The sequence below is a fragment of the Echiichthys vipera genome (genome assembly GCF_963691815.1).
Source record: "Echiichthys vipera genome assembly, chromosome: 1".
NCBI classification, from domain to species: Eukaryota; Metazoa; Chordata; class Actinopteri; order Perciformes; family Trachinidae; genus Echiichthys; species Echiichthys vipera.
In genome coordinates, this window is record NC_139826.1 from 20857610 (window position 1) to 20878343 (window position 20734).

A 20734-nucleotide genomic window follows, 5' to 3' on the forward strand; every position below is an offset into this window, starting at 1 on the left:
TGTCTCCATGTAGCCTATTTTTAAGCCACTCTTTAATTCATTTTGCAATACAATAGGTAAAAATAGTGTCTAGTTACTATTTTTAAACATGTACATGTCTTTTGTTTGCCTTGTCTTTACTGTTTGTTTTTGCTTTTTTTTTTAACCTTTGAGTTTACATCTGTCTATGCATTGGGTGTCTTGAAAGGCGCACTAAAATAACATGTATTATTATAATTATTATTAAAAAAAGGTTTTTCGGATCTCATATGATGTCAAAAAGCATGCAGGTGGGAGATATGTGGCTGAACATTTGGGTTTGAATGAAGGAAAACTACAAAAACTTCCAGCCAAAGTCTGCGGTGCATCCTGGGAAATCAACCAACATGGGTACGTGAAACCATGCAGGGCTTGCTCGGCTCTCCATAACGGGAGATCAATACGAAAATTACGAAATAACTCGGAAGGTAACACTTTTTATCCAGGATATAGAAACGACTTGACGGCGGCTTTTGTGCGGACTGTGCGGTAGCTCTCACGGGACTGTGCCTGCTCTGGGTCGGTCGGTGGGTTGGACCCAGGGGGCTGCTATGATGTGTGTCCGCTGCTCCACGAAGCTCCGTCGGGGAAGTGAATCTTTCACCGGATGATGGACAGGAACTACCCGACCTCCAGCTTTGCGGACGCGCTGGCTCCACCAGCACAGACCGTAGCTTCTTGGGCCTATGACCGCAGCACAGCTAGTGTCAAGCCAAGGTAAAAAAAAAAAGGGATGAAGGAGAAGGAAATGTCGGTGATGGAGGGCCTAGCTTAGCTGAGGGAGAAAAGTGCGGAGGTCCTTGTTGTTATTGGGGACACTTGAGGAGAAATATGTGAATTGTCTCGCAGTTGTGGAGGTTTTGACTTGTCAGTGGTTCATTAGCCGAGTGTTACTGTCTCCCACCTTTGCTAGTTTTTTCGCTAGCTCAACGTCTCCTCTGTATGGCTATTTACAGAGTTATAACCAACTATAGAGGGAAATTATTTTATCTGTGTAATAAGTTGACCAGTTAGACAGCTTAAAAAAGCATTTTATCGGCCTGTTTTCTTCCCCCACAGGTGTTTGCCGAACCCAAAACAAGATAGGTAACTTAGCTTCCAATGCTAGTAATGTCAGTTATCGCACCTCAAATTAGTTGGACATAGGGCAGTTGGTGTTGTGAGCTAAGAGGCGACGTGTCCAAGTTTTTACACATTTGTGCCATTTTAGTTAGAAGATGATTATTTCAACATGCTTTGTGTTTTATAATAAAATAAAAATCGCAAAGCGTGGCCAAAGTTGTAGAGCTCTTAACTTCGTCCCAACTCACTTGTGTTACGTTCTTCTACTCCATAATAAAGAAAAGGGAGCATGCTTAATAACACAATTGTAGAATCTTCTTAAAGTAAATTAGATCAAATGCTCACAAGCAGCACAACAAAAAACACTCAAGTTATTTGTGATGAAACCCTGAAGCATAGAGAGAAAGATCAGACCAGATTAATTAAGATGGTCCAAAAAATGACAGTACAGAAATTATTACTTAATCAATTTGTTGAATGAGAAATCAATTCTTATGCTCCACTCACCAGCGCAGATGGGTAATCAGAGGAAGCAATTGTGCTTGATCAAGACGATCTGGAAACTTACTGATCAACTGTTATACACTCTAGGAGCCGTCCTTGACTAACACTCAACTAATTGAGTAGTTGATTGAATCGACAGATCTGTAAAACTGAGTTTCTCCCCTTTAAATCTTGTGTTTACCAGAGATGCGCTCATATGTTTCTTGGAAATAAGTAATTCATCATGAATAAGCATAAAAGGTATTGGTCGACTAAAGACATCTTAGTCGATTTAAACAACAGTTTAGTCAACTAAGAAGGTGCCAATAAAATCAAATGCAATTTAATAAAACAGCTTAGCCATGAATTTCAAGAGACTGTGATGTAAATGAGGTTGTGGAATGCATTATCTTGAGGTGTTTCAGATGCTTTGCCCACCCCATTTACAAAAATGAGCGGGGAGAAATATTAGAAACACATTTTAATATAATGCAGTCCAGTGCAATAACAACACTATGACTTTGAGAAGAAACGTACTGTTTCAATTAACACCTCTGTCAGTGTCAACAAAAGCTGAACATAATAATCTTCAGAAATGAAGAACATGTGGCAGATATGTTGTATTGGGTTACATTAATTGGGCATTGCTATATGTTACTCTTTATAGAGAAATAGCAGAAAAGAGTTACATAACAGAAGATTGCTGGTGTGTGTGTGTTTCTGTTGAAGCAACCAGAAAAAGAGGGTGATGACTCCTGGGCTCTGTTCTTCCACAGATGTTTAGCTTATGGCAAGAAGGGATCACTTTGGATCAGTGTGGCTGCATCGGTTTACCTCTGATTTTATTCCTTCTTCCAATTAATTTTCTCCCAAGAGAATATAAAGTAATGTCTCAGATATTAAACTTTTTTTCCTAATTGGCTTAGGCAAATACTATCAGACATCTTCACACTCCAACAGTCATTTTTTATTTTTGGACATCAACAACAGTGACCACTTTTAAAGTTTGAACAGCCATTCAGGTTTTTATAATTAAGAACTATGAACTTAACTATAGTTGGTTATTTGCCAAAATGATTGACATAGTAGAAAACAAGCTATTTTTTCAAATTTTTTGCATTTTCTGCAAACAGGGTCTTTGTCACACAGTAGACATCAAAGACTTTACACAATGAATGCTTGAAAACAAGCATGCTGTTTGTCAGGTGAAGTCATTTATTTAGTTGTGCCATTCACTGCTGCTTGTGAAGATGAGAGCTTTCATGCGTGTGTTTGTGTGTTGATGCAGTTCTAGTTATGGTGCAGCACACCTTGATGCAGAGCTCCTCCAGCGGCAAAGCTACACTTCCACCCACCAGCTTCCCACCTACACTACATCACACCTTCCTGCGGCAGCAGGTAAGTGATGAATGCTATATGCATTGTTTTTAAAGGGTTAGTTCAGCCAAACTACAAGAAACATACTCTTGTCACTTACCAGTGGCATCTAGTCATGCACATATATATATATATATATATATATATATATATATATATATATGTGCCACCAATCAAGATTAATGGTTAAGGAAATTGAATTTGTTGAAAAACTAAATTTTAAAAGCACAGCACATGGGCCTTGTTGTGGACAGATTTAATTTTGTAGTAGAAATTACTTCTATTACAAACCTAATTGTATGCTGTTTGACAAAACATTTATTGGCCTGGCCAATATGTGTTTACTTTGTTGCGCATTTCTGTGGTTATCCTTTTTCTCTTGTGACCACCAGGAGCACTTGACTCAAGCGGTAATACATCTGAGACCTCAATCATGAGCTTCCTGTCAGCCATGGAATCTAGAAGCCTTCAGGCTGGTCCTGTTAGTGCCTCACTGCTTCCTCCTTTTAGACCCCCATCATGGCCTGCGGGTGAGAACACATCCACTGATTCTGTGTTATTTACATGCTACTTACACACCACCTATTGTGGCAAAGATGTTTTTACTGTGTATGTAGGCTTCTTATTTTATGTAACATAACCTAAATAATCTCAAAAGGTACTGATTTTATATGTGACACGGCGTTGTGAACACATTATCACATTTTGTAGAGAAAGCTAAGTTTAAATATGGTCTAAATGTGTGTTTGTGAGAAACATATTCACAAATAGATCTTATCCAATGATCCAATAATTTAAGCTATGATCCAAAACTCCGAATACTATTGTGTACAAGACCATGAAATTTTACATCTACCCCTAATAGAGGATGGACTAAAATTAAAATATCTTCCAAAATGACTTCTAGGGATCGCTGGCAAATAAAGGAAGTCTGCATCAAATAATCTGATGAAAGTTTGTTGTAACTATTTTAAGCCATTGAAGCCGCAAAAGCGATAGCTCTTAAAGGTACTTGGACTGAAGACTTTGACTGAACAAAATTTAGTTGATTGGTGATATCCGTATTTCCACATTGTTGGTTTATCCAGTTTTATCTATTGTGTACACACATTTAATTTATCATGCTTGGATTATATCCCTTCATGTATTTTACCATGTCCTTATTTTGTCTATTCTGTGCAATCCAGGTACTAACTCCTCCACCACAGAGCTGTATTTGACTGGTGCCCTGCCTTCTACTGCCACTTTCCCCTCTCCTGCGACTCTGTCATCCTATCAGCACACTGGTGCCTACCCTTCCAGGAGTTATGCCACAAACCCATCCTTGGCCCTCCAGGATCCTGCCTTCAGCACTTCCACCAATGGCCTGTTTTCTCACCATGACCCCCTCCTCCATCTCAAATCAAGCCAGACTGTGCTTCCCACTGCACTGGCCTTCAATCATCTCTCTTCCCCCGCTCTGGGCTCAACTCTGCCTGTCCAGTCCTCCACTTACCGATCAGCCCAGGAGTCAGCCCCCCACCTCCTGCAACCCCAATTCAGCCTGCTACCCTCTGCCCTGCCTGCCCCTCTTGGTTCCCCACAACCCTACGGGGCCACGGTTTTCTCAGGCTCTATTGAAAGAGCTCTTCAGCGTGAATGTAGTGTGATCAAACACCACCAGAGGCCTTCCAGCAGCCATTCCTTACAGGGATACTTTGGCTCTGGCAGTGAAACAGATGTGTCCTACCAGCAAGACCCGTCCCGTCAGACCCCTGTGTCCTGCAGCCCTTCAACAGGAGCAGATTCCACTCAAGGAGTCAATCGTGCTCCGCAACCCAAAACGGACTTAGTAACTCATGCTTATTCGACCACTTCTGTGCCGAAGGCTAAAGACTGCTCCTCCAAACTAGCTCTGCACCCTGCTGGGGAGGAAGAGAGTCACAAGCAGTCTCAGAACCTGACAGGAGGGTCTCCTGACCATTACTCCTCCCCAGGACAGAAGCAGAACTCTGTAATTTCTAATCAGCAGTCAGTCCAGCTATCCAGCCTAATGTCCACTAGTTTATCGCAAACTTATATCACCCCCCACACCCAGTCTCAGCCCTCCCATTCCACCTCAGACAAACACTCCCCCCTTTACAAGACTCACCCTTCCCTCTCCACGCCATCTGACAATGTGGCATCTGTTAGTCAGACTCTTGTTTACTCCTCCAGTTCCGGGCTGAGCCAGGAGCAGGAGGTCCAGTATGGAGCCCAGGTCCAGGGCTTGTGTCAGGGGAATCTCTCGGAGAGATACCCATCCCACTCTCAGGGTGCCCCAAATGTGACTTTTACGTCTCAGTCACAGGGGCAAGTTTCGGTGACTCAGAGCTACGCCACAGGACAATCCCTTAACCTTAACTCCTCTTACTCACCCACATGTGTGCGGAGTCTGCCCACATCAAATTCTTCACAGGACTACACCCTCATGCAAGCCTCAGTGGGAGGTAAAACCCATGACACACTGTCCCAGCAGCAGACACAGCCCCACAAATATGTTTTGTCTGCACCATTGCCTACCTATTCTTCAACTGCTCCAGCCTTACAAAATAACATCAGATCCTCAATACAGGACACAAAGCCAACATATGGCAAACAGAAACTTGGGGAGCTTCCTATCCAGGACATAGATGCCCTCCAGCAGGCATCAATGGAAGCCTCTGCTGCAGCTAGCAATATGTCTGCTCACAATAATGTCATCTATGTTGTTTCAAAAATGGATGATCATCACAAAACACAAAGCGTTATCCGAAGCAATTCTCGCTCTGATGACCAGCTCATTGGACTAGGCCATACAAACACTGCACAGGTAAAAGATGAAAGGATGGGTTCTCTGAGCCAACAACACATCCATCTAAGCAGTGCCAACGGTCAGGAAACTGCCAACCCAAAAACTACAAACTCTAGTATTATATCTTCACATGTACCCCTTACCTCAGAGCAGCTCAAGCAGCACCCTCTCCACCTCAAATCTCCTGAGTCACATCAACAAAACCACCACAATCATGCTCAGTCACAGAGCCAGACCCCGACAGCCCACACCCAATTCATCACAGTCCCCAGCACTCAGGTTCTCCTCGAGCCCAGCCAGATGATTCTGCTCCAGCAGTCCCTTATCCACCATAGTCAGAATACCTCAAAGGTGGTATCACTGCAAGGTATCCAACCGCCCCAAGATCTGGCCCCTGTTCATGTCCAGTATCTTCAGATGGGCCGAGAACTGCTGGGTCCCAGTGTGACTGAAACCCAGAGACAGCAGGGCACAGTAGTGTCTGAACAGAGCTCAGGATGCCCTGATTCCTCTAAACACCACTATAGCCAGTCGACCAATCCGCAACCAAATGATGCCAAGAACCACTTTGCTCTCAACTCTATTTGCTTCCCTGACTCAATGCTACTTGCAGATGAGAGAAACATCTTGTCAAATGTTGACGACATCCTGGCCGCCACGGTGGCTGCATGTGGCGTCACACCACAAGACTTTGTCAAAGCTACATCCTCTGCCGAGGCTGAAATGGCAGCAATGGCAAACCCCGTTGATTCTAAAGGTCACTTCCAGACTGTGGATATAAGGCACATGTCACCTAGTTTCTCCTCAGCACAACAGGCAATCATGACCAATACCAACTCCCATAACATGAACATGACACTAAATGGAGCTCAGATGGCCACAGACTGCCAGGGTCAGCCTGTTCACCACAACAACAGTTCTGAGCTTGACACAAACAGAGATGGAGGGAGCTCTGAGAATGACTATCACTTAGCCGGACAGGTGTATGACCCCCCAGGTCTCCAGAGCCGAGTCAAAGGGAATACAAAGTGTATTAAAACAGAGGATGGCTTCATCGAATGCCCAGGCGGTGAAGACTTTCCCAAAAAGAAGGCTCGCTCTAAGTCTTCGACCAAACCAGGTGGTCCTGAGGAGGATTGTGGACAGGCCAGACCAGCCAAGCGCACTGGGCAAGCAAAACGGCAAAACTCCAGGGGTAGTGACGCTAGCTCGCCATCTGCCTCGCACAGTGGGTACGATGGCTGCCCCCAGCAAGAGAGAATCAGACAGAAGATACGTGAAGTGGAAGAGAAACAGCCAGAGGTCAAAACTGGCTTTATTGGCTCCTTCCTCGACTTTATCAAATCTGGCCCCAAACAGCAATACTCTCCAAGTCCTACACGAACTGTTAGTCGCCCGAGAAAGCCCTGCACCTTGTCCAAACCACCGCCCTGTACTTTGCCTTCTTTGCCTCCCAAACTGCAGACTCTGTCGGGGCCCTTGATTCCCCATGAGAGCCAAGGAGTGAGCTCCCAACAGAAACGTCTGGATGAGGACTTGCAAAAGAACTTGGAGACTCTCCCATCATTCAGCTCAGATGAAGAGGAGAACACTGGGAAGAACCAGGCCCTGAGGAACAGCATCAGCTCAGCACTTTCTGCTCTGGACGAGTCTTCAGATCGGAAAACCAGGACAGGTAATTATACGCTTAAGCTTCTCAAGGGCTTCCAATATTATTAGCACATCGACCTACAATGTTTTCTACTATTGTTCATTTATTGATTGTGTTTTCGATTGTGTTTTATATCATTTTATATACCAATCCTCACAATTTACTTGAGTTCATACTAATGTCTTAGAATTGCTGCTTCCACCTCAAATGTGTATATAACACATTTAAATGCACCCCAGTAACCAGCCACCTTACCACCAGTAAGGTATTTTACTCGATAAACGGCTTAAAAATGATTGGTTATCAAAATTATGGCTGGCACTAACCTTTTAGTACATGGTTGTCTCTTCCCTGTAATGTCATAAATGTAAAATAGTATTATCTTCGCTGTGCCGTTTATATATTTCTTTCACATTTATCAAACGAGAAATCAATAATATCCTTACATGTTAGTTAATTTTGTTAATATCTTTTAAAAATCACTGCCTGTGTTTTTTTTACTCTTGATGAATGCTGTCTGAAATCTTCTTGTACATTTGAGCAGTCTAGTTGAGCCATTTTCATGGTTCTTTCTGAAAAGGATTTTTTTTCAACACATTTGTATATTTGCAACCCTTCTCCAGATAACCATATCCCAGGTTCAATGATGAAGCCAGACCAAGTTCCCACCATGCCCCACACTGTCACAGAGACCTGTTTGTCACGGATAATCACTCCTATACAGACAACAAACCCTGTGTCATTAGGGGCTGTTTTTGCGCCCAAAGAGGAGGCTAAAGAGACCCCGCCAGGCCAGTTGGCCGTGCAGTTGACGAGTGTGGCCATCGAGGGACTGACTGACGAGGAACTGTCAGACAGCGGAGGGGAGGGAATGTACAGGGAGAGAGACGAGTTTGTCGTCAGGAATGAGGATATCGAAAACTTGAAGGTACAGCCTTGAAAAAGATGGACGGCTAATGAACGCTTGTCAACATGCATTCTTGTGCTCCACAGAAATAAATACTAAAACCTGTTCTGTATGGTGTTTCATGCATGTGTCCAGGTGACAATGAGAGCAGGCTATGAGCCTCCAGCCATCTGGAAAGTTCAGAAGGCTCTGCTGCAAAAATTTGTGCCTGAGTTGAGAGATGGAAAGAGAGTCTTCTCAGCCACCAACAGTGTAAGTAAAAGTAGACACGCCAATACCCATGTATGTAGGACTTTTCAATCATTTAAATTATTTTTTATCTCTTTTGGGACAGGTAACATGTTTTTTTTTCTTGCGTGTTTAGTATCTTGGATACTTTGGTGATGCCAAGACCATGTACCAGAGAGTATATGTGAAGTTCTTGGATACAGTAAACAAAAGGGAGTATGTACGAGTTTGTAGTCGGAAGCCACGCTGCAAGCCTATGAACTCACTAAGGTACGCTAGGAGTGCTAACTAACGTAATTCCATTTTCTTTTCTTTTTTTCAAAAAAATATGGCTGGTGGTGTAACTTTCTATATTCTTCCACCCAGGGGTGTTCAGGTAAAAACTTTGCTGGGCTTGACAGCCACCCCTGCATCTGTTTCCCAAAACCAAAAGCCTCGACCCAAACAACTGAAGCCCAGGGCAGAGCCCCCACCTAAGAAGAGGAGGAAATGGAAGGAAGAGTTTTCACCTACTGCCTCGGGATCATCTGCAGAAGAGGGCGGGGAAGATGACGGTGAAGACACCTTTTGAATTATCTCATTAAATCTAGTTTGGATATAAGTTGATATGATTGTAGTCTAAATCTCTTCCCGCTCTCTCAATGCCTCTTCATGATCTTTGATCTCTTTCACGCACACACTCTTAGAGTTGAACCCTCCTGTGCTGTTTGCCTCACGTGTACTCAACACACGAACCATGAAAGAGACATTCAGGAGCTTTGTGGAACTGCTTGTCAGCATTGTCATAGACGAAGATATGATGATATCACTTGAGCGGGCTAATGGTGAGTGAATTGACTCTTTGGTTATTGAGCTACTGGCTTAATAGAAGGCCAAAAACCTGAACAAATAGAAGCACAAGCTTAAAGTCAGTCAGGTAGTAGACTGTGCTGACTTGTCAACGTGTCTTGTTTCAGATGAGCTGCTGTTGCCACATATGAAAAGAGTGGATGGGATGATCACTGACAATAGGAAACGCCTGCTTCACAAACTGCACATAGGGCAGGTCCTAAAGGTGGGTGGGATTTTGTGTGTTTGGGCATTATTTTTTATCCAAAAGGCTTAAAGGGTTTTTTTGGATGAAAATGAAAGAAACAATAAAAACAAAGGTAAAGGACTTTGACTCTAGTGTATGAACCCAAGTAACTCTCCTATTCTGTGACTTCAGTTGGCTTTAGACAGCTTCCCAGAGATCTCAGTGGTGACTGAACTGAAGAAGGATGGAGAAACCCCAGCATTTAAGGTGCGTCTCAGTGGAAAGGCCTACAACAAGAAAACCATGAAGCCCTACAAGATGCCTAATAAAGTGCCACAGGTAAGACGAGGTCATGATTTGGTCAAATTCACTGTGCTCCCAATATATGTCCAGCAGAGGGCACAGTGACACCATTTTGTGTTTCTTACTTGGTCATGTATTATGTTGAGCACTGACGCCAGGGTTCCCTTTCCTGTCATTATGTCTCTAAGTAGATGAATATCTGAAAATAAACTGAATTTTCAAACGTCCTTGAAAAGCATTTGCTATGGTTTATTCCCTTTCTAGGAGTATACAGTGGACCAACAGAAAACTCAGTGGTTCTCTCTGTACCACTCTTTGCAGCATTACAAGTACCACACATACCTTATGTGTAAGGACGAGGTGAGACATTGTTGTACACGTGTATGTTTACTGTTCTAGCTCATGTTGAATTTAATGAGCTGTTTTCTGTTTAGGTGCTTAGCAAATGTTTGTTATTCTAGTGAAATGTCACAGTAGTAAACTCTTTTCAGAAAAAAAAATCAGTTTGTGGTTCTGCCCTCCAGATCGCATCTATGCGGGTGCAGACAGGGGACCTGGGACAGGAGGAGACGGTACAGAAGTGTCTGCAGAATGGCGCTTGGGTCGAAGGGCTCTATGATCGCTTCGGAGAGCTAATCAATCAAGTGCAGCAGGCCTGTCGGTGATCCGGCCTTGACAGGCTTGGTACAAACAAAAGTACCAATACTTAAAAACATGAGGGTGCCTCCGGCTCACAATGGCAGCAGAGAAGGATGGAGTGAGTCTCTCCTTCCAGCCACAGAGATTTGAATCGGAGACCTGTCAGCTGACTTGCCTGAAAGACTTTCAGGGGACTGTGGCCTAAAAGGGGCAGCAGGTGGACAACAGGACAACAGTAAAGTAATTAGTCACTGCATCCCAGGAGAAAGCAATACCTTGATCAACAGGGGACGAGGACTTGGGTTTTTGCAAGCATTTTTGGTCCACCTAATGCTTCTCCACAGTCTTTCTAGTTGCAAGCCCACTTCCTTATTGGTCTTTTCATAGATTAATATGTTTTTATTATCTTTTTTTTTGTTTGTTTTAGTTAAATGCCAGCTTATAACCAGTTAGTATGCACTAGATAGAAAGTAATCGTCAAAGGAAGATAGAGCACAGCCATTAAAAATGCAGAAATCTGATTGCCTACAGTTATAACAAGCCTTGACCAATCATTTGATAACTAGGCTCACATACTGAGAAGTTGATTTATTGTATAAAAAAAAGGAAGAAAATTATATATATGTTATGTATAACCGTAGTTATATACTGTTTGTAAAACATCCATTTTTTTGTAATGGAGCGTCAACTTATATATAATGTACATTTTGTATAAAAGAAGAGGGAGGTGGGAACTGCAGCAATTCTCTTCAGGAGGAATTTAGTAACTATATACTGTATCTATATTGTGGTTTAACTTTAGTGCTTCAAACTACATTTTGCTTGTAAGATGCAAGCCAGTGCTGTTTCAGTACTGCTTTTAATGAATTTTGTTAATCAAATACTATGACCTTGGCTTACCTGAGGGTAAAGTGAAATACATAAAAGTTGTCTTTATACTCCTTTCCAGACATAGCCCACATTTTATGACAAATAGATATATATATATTTTTCACAGAAGTAAATATTATGTTCTCATTACAATTTCTAAGACACTTTTTGATTGTTTTTTTCACAATTTTCTAAAAATGGACTCTTTATAAGTCAGTTATCAATTTTATGCGATCAAAAAATAATCTTGTTCTTTACAGATGGAGTTTGTAAATAAAGTGCCGCATGTATTAGATGTTTGCTTTGGTATGTTTTGTCTGAGGTGGATAACCCCTTCCCATTTCCCAATTATCTGGAACAGATAGATTTTGAAAATGCTTTGTCAGAATAAAAGTCTTAGCTCTGACATCTCCTTCAGACATTAATGCTAAAAATCCTGCAATTCGCATCCTTACTACTGGATCCGACACTTTTTGAACAGGAGATTCTGAGTGCAATCTATTTCAAATTTCTCTGAACAACTTTCACCGGCAAGACTGGTTTGGAATTTAGCAGTTACAGAGTTGGACTGTGTGCCAAGGTTGTTAGGAACATCAAAATGTGCTCCATTACATAGTATATCATGTCCTTAGTCTTATTTCACAAGCTACATTGATTGCTATCTTTGATGTTAGAGGGAGGAAAAGCAGGTGAGAGTGATATTATAGTATCTTCTACCTCCTAAAGCCTCAACAGTGAGTCCTGGCATCCCAGGGAAGTCAAGTAAACAATAACAATCAGAACTTTGCACTCTCCAACTGGAAAATAATGTGTCCTCAGCTCAAAAGAGGTCTGTGTAAAACGTCACCTCCTTGTTGGAGTGTGCTGTTAATATTGGCTCATTCATGGGGGGGGGGGGCATTGTCGTGATGCTCGCCCACCATGCTCTCATGACCAAACCATTCGCTGTAAATGTGCAGCAGACTGTTGTCTGAAAGGGTCTTGAGCCTGTTGAATAAAATATGATTGTCCAGCCACAATGCAAAATTACTGGCAATCCCCAAACAAAAGTGTCTCTATGCTGCAGCGACGGCTTTGTGAGGAAGGCCACTGTCCTCTGTCCTTTGGAGTTGCGGAGGACGGCCAGTCAGGCAAGCATTTGAAATTCCAGTAAGGGCACAACTGTTAGAGACAGTTACTCAATGTGTGCTCTCCAGATGAAAAGCATATGCATTTTTATGCACTGCATTGTTCCATATGTGGGAAATGGAGTGTGAAGATCCTTGAGGCAGCGTGAGGATGTGAGAAGGGCACAGTAACTGGATGGCTGTGTGTTTGATGAGACTGCAAAACACTCTTGGTTCTATTGGTTTGGAAAATGCCCTGTGGTAAAACCTAAGACTGTGTGGTGATGGTGTAGTTTTAAAGATGTGTTAAGTCACATACACACTTGCTGAACATTTACATCTGTGCATTTGGCAGTGGTGGAAAGTACCTATGTGCATTTAGGCAAGGCAAGGCAGCTTTATTTGTATAGCACTTTTCACACATAAGGCAGATTTAAAGTGCTTCACAGCACAACATGTCATGAATTAAAATGCATTACAGAAAGAAAAAGAGAATAAAAACATAGACAATAATAAAAACAGTGCAGACGTTAAAAGTGCAAAGATTTAGCAGAAAGCTAGGGTGAACATAAAAGTTTTCAGTCTAGTTTTAAAAGTGGTCAGAGTGGGTGAAAGTCTCACATCTTCAGGAAGTGTATTCCAGTTGTTTGTTGCATAATGACTGAAAGATGCTTTCCCTTGATTTGAGTTTACTCTGCGAACCACTAACAGATTGGCCTCAGAGGATCTTAGTGATCTAGAAGGCTTATGTAGTGGGAGCATATCAGTGATATACTTCGACCCTAGACCATGTAGTGATTTATATGTGAGCAGGAGGATTTTGAAATCAATTATCTGACGTACAGCAAGCCATTGTAAGGATTTAAGAATTGGTGTAATGTGCTCACATTTTTTGGTCTTTGTTAGAACTCTAGCAGCAGCGTTCTGAACAAGCTGTAACTGCCTGACAGTTTTTTTGGGAAGACCTGCAAGGAGAACATTACAGTAGTCTAGCCTACTGGTAATAAAGGCATGGACAAGTTTTTGTCTTGAGCTGACATGAGCCCTCTAAGTCTTGTTACATTTTTAAGGTGATAGTAGGCCAATTTTGTTACTGATATGATGTGACTGTCGAAATGTAAATCAAATCCATAATAACCCCAAGATTTCTGGCTTTATTTGAGGTTTTCAGGGACAGCGATTGAAGGTGTTGGATGACTTTAAACCTTTCTTTCTTAGCACCAAAAACAATTATCTCAGTTTTATCCTCATTTAGTTGAGATAATTTTGGCACATCCAGTGTTTGACTTGCTCAATGCACTGGCACAGACGATCTATGGGGCGATAGTCATTTGGTGATAGCGCTACATAGATTTGGGTGTCATCGGCATAGCAACGGTGGTCAATGTTATTATTTTGCATGATTTGTCCTAGTGGGAGCATATAGATGTTAAATAAAGTCGGCCCCAAGATTGAACCTTTTGGGACTCCACAGGTTACGTTGGTTTGTTCTGATACAAAGTCGCCAATGGAAACAAAATAGTTCCTATCTTGTAGATATGACTTGAACCAGTTTAAGACTGTGCCTGAGAGCCCCACCCAGTTTTCCAACCTGTCCAAAGGTATTGAGTGGTCGACAGTGTCAAATGCAGCACTGAGGTCCAATAGCATTAATACTGAAGTTTTGCCAGAGTCTGTGTTAAGACGGATGTCATTTATAACTTTAATAAGGGCCGTCTCGGTGCTATGAAAGGGTCGAAATCCTGATTGGAGGTTGTTGTGGCAGCCAGTAGAAGCCAAGAAGTGATTTAGTTGTTGGTGTACAACTTTCTCAATTATTTTACTTATGAATGGTAGATTTGAAATTGGTCTGTAGTTGTTGATAATAGAGGCACCTAGGCTCCGCATTTTTAGAAGAGGTTTACTGACTGCAGTTTTGAAGGCATTTGGGAAATTGCCTGATTGAATAGAGTTATTAACTATTTGCAATACGTCTGTTGATAGGCAGTCGAAAACATTCTTAAAGAAGTTGGTAGGTAAAGCATCAAGACAGCAGGTGGATGGCTTTAGATCTGTCACTGTTTCCACTAGAGTTTTAGAGTCTATGGCATTAAAGCTTGCCATCATTGCTGTGTTATTTTGGCCTAAACGGGGTGGTGATCCAACTTTTTTGTTGGAAATATTGATGGCACGTTTGATGCCTTCAATTTTATTAGTATAAAAGAATGCAAACTCATTGCATTTCTGTGTGGAATGGAGTTTGGCTGGTATTTGTGTTGGGGGGTTGGTCAGTCTGTCGACAGTTGCAAATAGGGTTTTGGTCTTATTAGTGTTGCTGTTTATGATATTTATGATATGATATTACTCTAATACTGTACTTTTAAATAGAGTTTGAAGGTACTCTTCTTGATTTTTCCATTTTATGCTGTTATAACTCTTATTCCACTCCTAGTCAGGGGATGATATTGTGCCTTTTACTCTTTAACAGGTCTAGTTACTAGAAATATTTGAGAACAAAGCAAGGATTACAGAATATTAAAAAAAAGAATCCATATTTTTGCCTCTTACCTTTTTTTTCTCATGACCCTTAGCATTAGGTGTGTTTCCATCAGGCTCGAATACCCAAAATAAGACGGGTCTTTCGCCAAAACGGCCCTAATTTGCATGTGAGTTGCTCGAGCGGCCGTTTGTTGGCCCTGTGTGAGAGCAGTGCCAAAAAATGGCCGCTCAAACCCCTGAGAGAAGACCAGTTGCTGATTGGATGTAGCTCTCAGTGGGATGTGACGAGGTAGTGCAGACGCTACAACAACAAGGTGAAGTAGAGTGGACATTTTCATCCAGTGGTGTAGTAGAACCAAGCCCCGACCATAGCGACTTCCTGGTTGATCCAGAACGGAAGTGCCAAAGACTGCAGTTCTCTGAGTGGCCGCTAGGAGTAGTTTGCATAATAGAGCAATTTCTCATTGAGCTCCATGTTGAATAGGCCATTTTCACAGCATAATTAAACCTATTCAAGGCCTGGTACAAAAAAAATAGTCTGTATGTTCAGTCATATCTCCATGAAAACACTGAGGGGGGTGCATTTTATTGTACCATGCTAGTTTTTATTTTATTGTAGGTTAAAGTTTATAAATAATTAGGGGCGCAGGCTCAAGTGACAGTTAGCCCCTGGCCCTCACTTCTCCTCATAGGTATACGTCAGCCAGATGGACGTATCTTCCTCCCCCAACATCACATCAATGCCCTTTTTTAAGCAGAAATGAGGCGGAGTTGATTGGACCAAGTTGAGAGAATGGACCCCGATAGGTATGCTATGTCCATTTTTTATACAGTCTGAGTAGAACGCAGTACAGAAAATGGTCCTTTGCTGCATGCTCTCTCTCACATTTACACACAAACGCATACACACACACATCGTACTGCCTGTCTGTCAACAAACACTTTTACAGCAACCCGAATTTTTAAGATGGAGTTTTATTACCTTTCATGTTACTTGTACATGAGTTGACATTTTGAATCTTACGGGCCACCTTAAATGAAACTATGTAATATATATACTATAATGCCTGTATTTCTCTCTTTGAGAAAGAGTGGTGCGCCGTAACACTGACCAGATCATCACCGGCGATCGAAACCCATCCACAGCGATACATCACTTGTAATGGAAACACACCGAATGAACCATCATTTGAGAGGGCGGGCCCTTGAACTTTCCGAGCGGCCACATTTTACCCGATTGGAAAGAGACTATTGCGGTGTGAACCCTGGTTTGGGTACCTATGGATTAAAGCCTTGTTTTCGCAGAGCAGTCCAGCTCAGTTCAGTTTGTTAAACAGAACAGTTATATTTGCGTTTCCATTGTCAAAAGTTGTGGATGCTACCAATGGAACTGTTCCATTCCATCCCATTTTTCGTTACCCATCTGTTGAGGTAATTGTATATAAAGTAGTTAAAACAAGCTCCACCTTGTCCAGATGCAACAGTAAAACGTGACTTACGCATCACTATTAATAGTACCGTATTGTATCAGCCACAGTGACCAATTTTCTGGAGAACTTTTCATACTTTAAGTATATTTTATTGCAAACACTTCTGTATTTTAAGTATGGTTTAAAATGTAGGACTTTAACTTGTAATTGTTCATTATGGCATCACTGTTTATTTTAGGGATCTGAGTACACCCTCCAACACTGACATTACATATGTCCATGGCACATTTGAGCCCTAAACAGAAACTATGCTAGTACTTCTTCTATTTTTTTCAGTGTAACCTCCTGGAAAAAAATCCATTGTGATCATCATAGCTATAAACAAACTAGGACTTGACTAACATCCCATGACCGATAAGAATGAAGGGGAAAGAAAAGGAAGTATGCAGGGCTATCCAGGCACATGGAGAGAAGCAGGAGAGCAAATATCACTTTGCCCTTGTGGACTAGAATTAATGATTTTATTAACCAGAGTGTTCCCTCTTTCTCAGGCTCTGTTTTCTGTATTCACGGTAAACAGGTTTTACTCTACAGCACTGCAGTCAGCATTGTGGCAAGTTTACAAAATACGAGCAAAGCAATGTATTCATTTGAAGAGTTGTTAAACCAGTTTGGCCCTCAACCAAATGCTCCTTACTCTAGCTGAACACACTGAAGTTAACTTTCATTCCAGGTGTGTATTTTCTTCTATTGCCTTTGTTTGGACATGATAGCTGTATGAATATATAAATATCTTTACATCATCTAGCAAGTTAAAGCTACAACCAAGTGTCCTGAGCTTATGTGAATTCAGAGCTCAGAGAGAGTTTTATGCTAGAAACTGACATGACTATTGTCATGCGAGTCATACGTCATTGTGGTGACAATGTCAAGTGTTATTGTTGAACTTTTTCCCGCCACAGGAGTAAACAGTGGAGTTTACTTTTGTGACTGAATGCAAACAAGATAAAATTCAGATGTGGTATCATGCCATTTTTTATATGAGGCAAAGGGGTTTCACTTGAGCAGCTTTTAACTGACGTTAAAGCAATTAAAGTTTGATAGTTCTTTTTGGGTTGTTGGTTTTGAAATTAAATTTGATCATTCTTGTTCCTGCTCTTTGCCATCCAGATAAATGGTTCAGATTATTAATGATAGTTTGTTTTCAATTTTTAATTTAATTAAATTTATTCTATTAGACATCACAAAGAGAGAGATGCAACAAAGGTCACCAGCCAGTGTCAAACAATCTTTGTTGAGATTCATGATCAACGTGTTAACCCCTAACATTTGTGTTTTTAAAGGTCTTATATTATTAATATTATTTTTATTATAAAGCAGGGTTGAGGAGCGATATAAATACTGTGAAATTATCAAAACGTTCAATTCACAGAGAAAAGCACACAGTCTGTATTCAGAAACTGTGCCTTTCAACGAGCTGTCTAGACTTCCTTACAGTTGTGATGTCACAACTACTAATCTCAGGACAAGATTTGGGTGGTAGACAGGGACTGGTTTCTGTTTATAGCTCCAAGTAGTGTTTACCAATCACGTTTGAGCATGCTTTGGTTGCATGCAGGTAAACAGTCCATGTGGAGAGCATACGAGGTGGAACACAGTGACCGTCATGTAATCCAGAACTCATCGGCTTTTGTCTGGTAGCGATTTAGCTTTTCATTAGCTTTTTGTTCTTATTTTCTGCAGTCCTATGTGGGTATCTGTTTATAGAAATGCTGTCTCTCAACTCCAACTCCGTTCTCATGTCTCAAACAGTGTGTTTACATGCACATCAGTAAACCGAAAATGGCCTTACCCCGGTTAAGGTAAATATCAGGTTATTGAAGTTCCCCTCATATATATGAACGGGGGTGAACGGGAAAAATGACGGAGTAACTCGACCTCCGGTACAGTAGGTGGCGCTCCGCCAGCATATAGCTGGACTGAATACGGCTTTTTTTCCGTTTTACCTTTGTCAAAATCACAAACAGCTGACTTATGGACAGAATTGCAACCGAAACGGGTCGTCTTGGTAGTGATGTAACTTGTCGTTGCAAAGTCCTCCCTCGGTTTAAAGCTTTTTTTCATGTTGTTTTCGGCGCCGTTGCTTCCTGGTTTATTCTATTTCCGGGTTAAAACCACTCCCATGGAGTGGGAAGCATGCGCAGACGAGAAACCTGATAATAATCCGAGAACGCTGTTTACATGTGCGAATAATCAGGGAACTGAAAGAGTTCTCTAGGTCTGTTGATCAGGGTATGAGAACTCAATTTTACACGTGTTTACATTGTGTTTGGGAAAGTTGCGTATGCCCTTAACCTAATTATAATCAGGTTTTTAAATTGCATTTAAACGCACTGAAAATCGCTGATCGGACCTTAAACAATGAATGCTGCTCTGAATAGGAAGTCTTGGCCCGGATATCCACTGGATACACTTACAGCCATTCATCACTGACGGTGCATAGATGTGGAAGACCCAGCTACACTGACCAATCAGAGTTTTTTCAGGAGTGGGGTAAAAGAGACAGGCACTAAAACAGAACATTTCAGATGGAGGGTGAACAGAAGTATATTCAGAAAGACAGAATGAGAAAAAATGTTTTTGCGACATTAAATCATGTAAATATGTTCTAGTAGAAAACCAAAATACAATTTCCTTCTTGTGTATATGCTCTTTAGGGACTTTAGCGGCTGCAGATGAAAAACTAGCCTTCTGGCTAAATCTGGCATATTTACAGAAATGTTTATTAATATACACTGTTCCTGTCAAATACAATAAAGATAAAGTATGAACCTGATACCCATTAAAGGGGATACTCCAGCAATTTAACAGTGCTCTTCCATAAAATTAGGGGGATTCACACAGATTGATAGCCGATATATCCTGTAATGTATTTCCTAGTATGGCTCAAGCTCCAGAAACATCCTATATTTCCATAATGCAACTTGAGCATCTTTCAACTGCCTCCTAAATCCCCATTTCTTTCAAACCCCCCACACCTCCAGTTTGTAACACAAACAAGTCTGAAACCCCAGCCCTGTTTCAACCTTTCAAAAGCTTCATCCACAAACCACAGACGATATTATACAACTGGTTCCGTGGGCTATAATATTATGAGGAGTTAACACACCATGTGTAGAGTTACACACATGCAGTTGCTTTGTCTGGGAAAGCAAACGAGTGACTTGCTCACAACTCACCATCTCTTGTATGGAAAGGCTAAAAGGTAATTTTATGCTCACATAAAATACATAACATTCTCACACACTCATTTCACCTGGTGCAAAAGAGCAGTTTCCTCCATGGAAGAGGACTGTAAACAAACCGGTTTGCACGCCTCACCCTCATTGCACCATACAAGTGCCTTGTGATTATAGCAGCTGTCTTCCTTTCTGTCTCCCTTTCAGCGAGTGACCAAAATTGGGTTTAAAGTGTCATCTAACTTTTCCATCGTCAGATTACACCTCAAGAAAGAAGGCACCGGGTTAGAGCCTCATTTCATGAAATATGTCCCCACTGCAGCTCCTGTGTGTTTACTCTGGGGTGTGCACGTTTGTTCATGATGACAGCCTCGAGACATTAGAGTTCAGTGACCTTCTGCCATGGCATGGTGGAATAGCATCAGGGCCACTCAGAGTGCCAATCCATCTGTAGTCACATGTTTCAAGACGTCCCACAGTGGTATGAAAGACAGAAGAAAATGTTTTCCTAAATTATCCCCACTCTCATTTTTTTGTGGTGGTTTTATCTGTTGAATCCCAATCCCTCACACTTCTCTTTGTCTCACATAGTGGCTGCTCTCTGTACTGTACAGTAGGACTTTATCAGATCAGTTTTCACTTCCAGACTTCCAGTGTAGGCTTTAAGGGTGTGACTTTGTGAGTGAAAGGTTGTATGAAAACGTCGTGGGTTTTCAGCACTTTCTTTAAATTGGAAGCCTGCAATTTGAAAGTAAGAATGTTTAAGAAAATACTTTTTAGGAAATATTGGCAAATCTGCATACTACCTTAGACTACTCTTTTTTTACTTACTAAAGGTAAAACCTTTCACAGGGTGAGTTTTGGTGATCCACCCTGGTATTAACTGTGCCTCTTCATCCCTCTTCCTTTTTTTTCCAGTTTCAGCTCAGGAAGAAAAAATAGAATAAGTTAGTTAAAGCGCCTTTTGTCAAACTTCAGGGAAGCAGAGAGAGCCTCATTATCACGTTAATGCCCGGTCCGGGAGGGCGGTGATTGAAGACATGAATAATGTATTGCAGTGGGAGGAGATGGTTTCGGGGGGTTGACTGTAGTTACGTGCGTGCGTCACAATTGTGA

The 20734-nt window shown here is 41.6% G+C and overlaps 1 protein-coding gene across 1 annotated transcript; it reads left to right on the forward strand.

Moving 5' to 3' along the window:
- Nucleotides 1-375: 375 nt before the first annotated feature.
- qser1 (glutamine and serine rich 1) lies at nucleotides 376-11644 on the forward strand. The gene is made up of 13 exons (XM_083919461.1): nucleotides 376-735; nucleotides 2852-2961; nucleotides 3333-3470; nucleotides 4128-7427; nucleotides 8027-8331; nucleotides 8446-8562; nucleotides 8675-8808; nucleotides 8905-9092; nucleotides 9225-9362; nucleotides 9495-9592; nucleotides 9746-9892; nucleotides 10121-10216; nucleotides 10381-11644. The coding sequence occupies exons 1-13, from the start codon at nucleotides 626-628 to the stop codon at nucleotides 10519-10521; spliced, it is 5022 nt and encodes a 1673-aa protein (XP_083775587.1). The 5' UTR covers nucleotides 376-625; the 3' UTR covers nucleotides 10522-11644.
- The last annotated feature ends 9090 nt before the right edge of the window (nucleotides 11645-20734 follow it).

Coding starts and splice junctions, on each gene's coding strand:
- qser1 (XM_083919461.1), top strand. CDS start 626: ATGATGGACAGGAACTACCCGACCTCCAGCTTTGCGGACGCGCTGGCT. Junction 2,962..3,332: donor ACACCTTCCTGCGGCAGCAG/GTAAGTGATGAA, acceptor TGTGACCACCAG/GAGCACTTGACTCAAGCGGT. Junction 8,563..8,674: donor TCTTCTCAGCCACCAACAGT/GTAAGTAAAAGT, acceptor TTGCGTGTTTAG/TATCTTGGATACTTTGGTGA.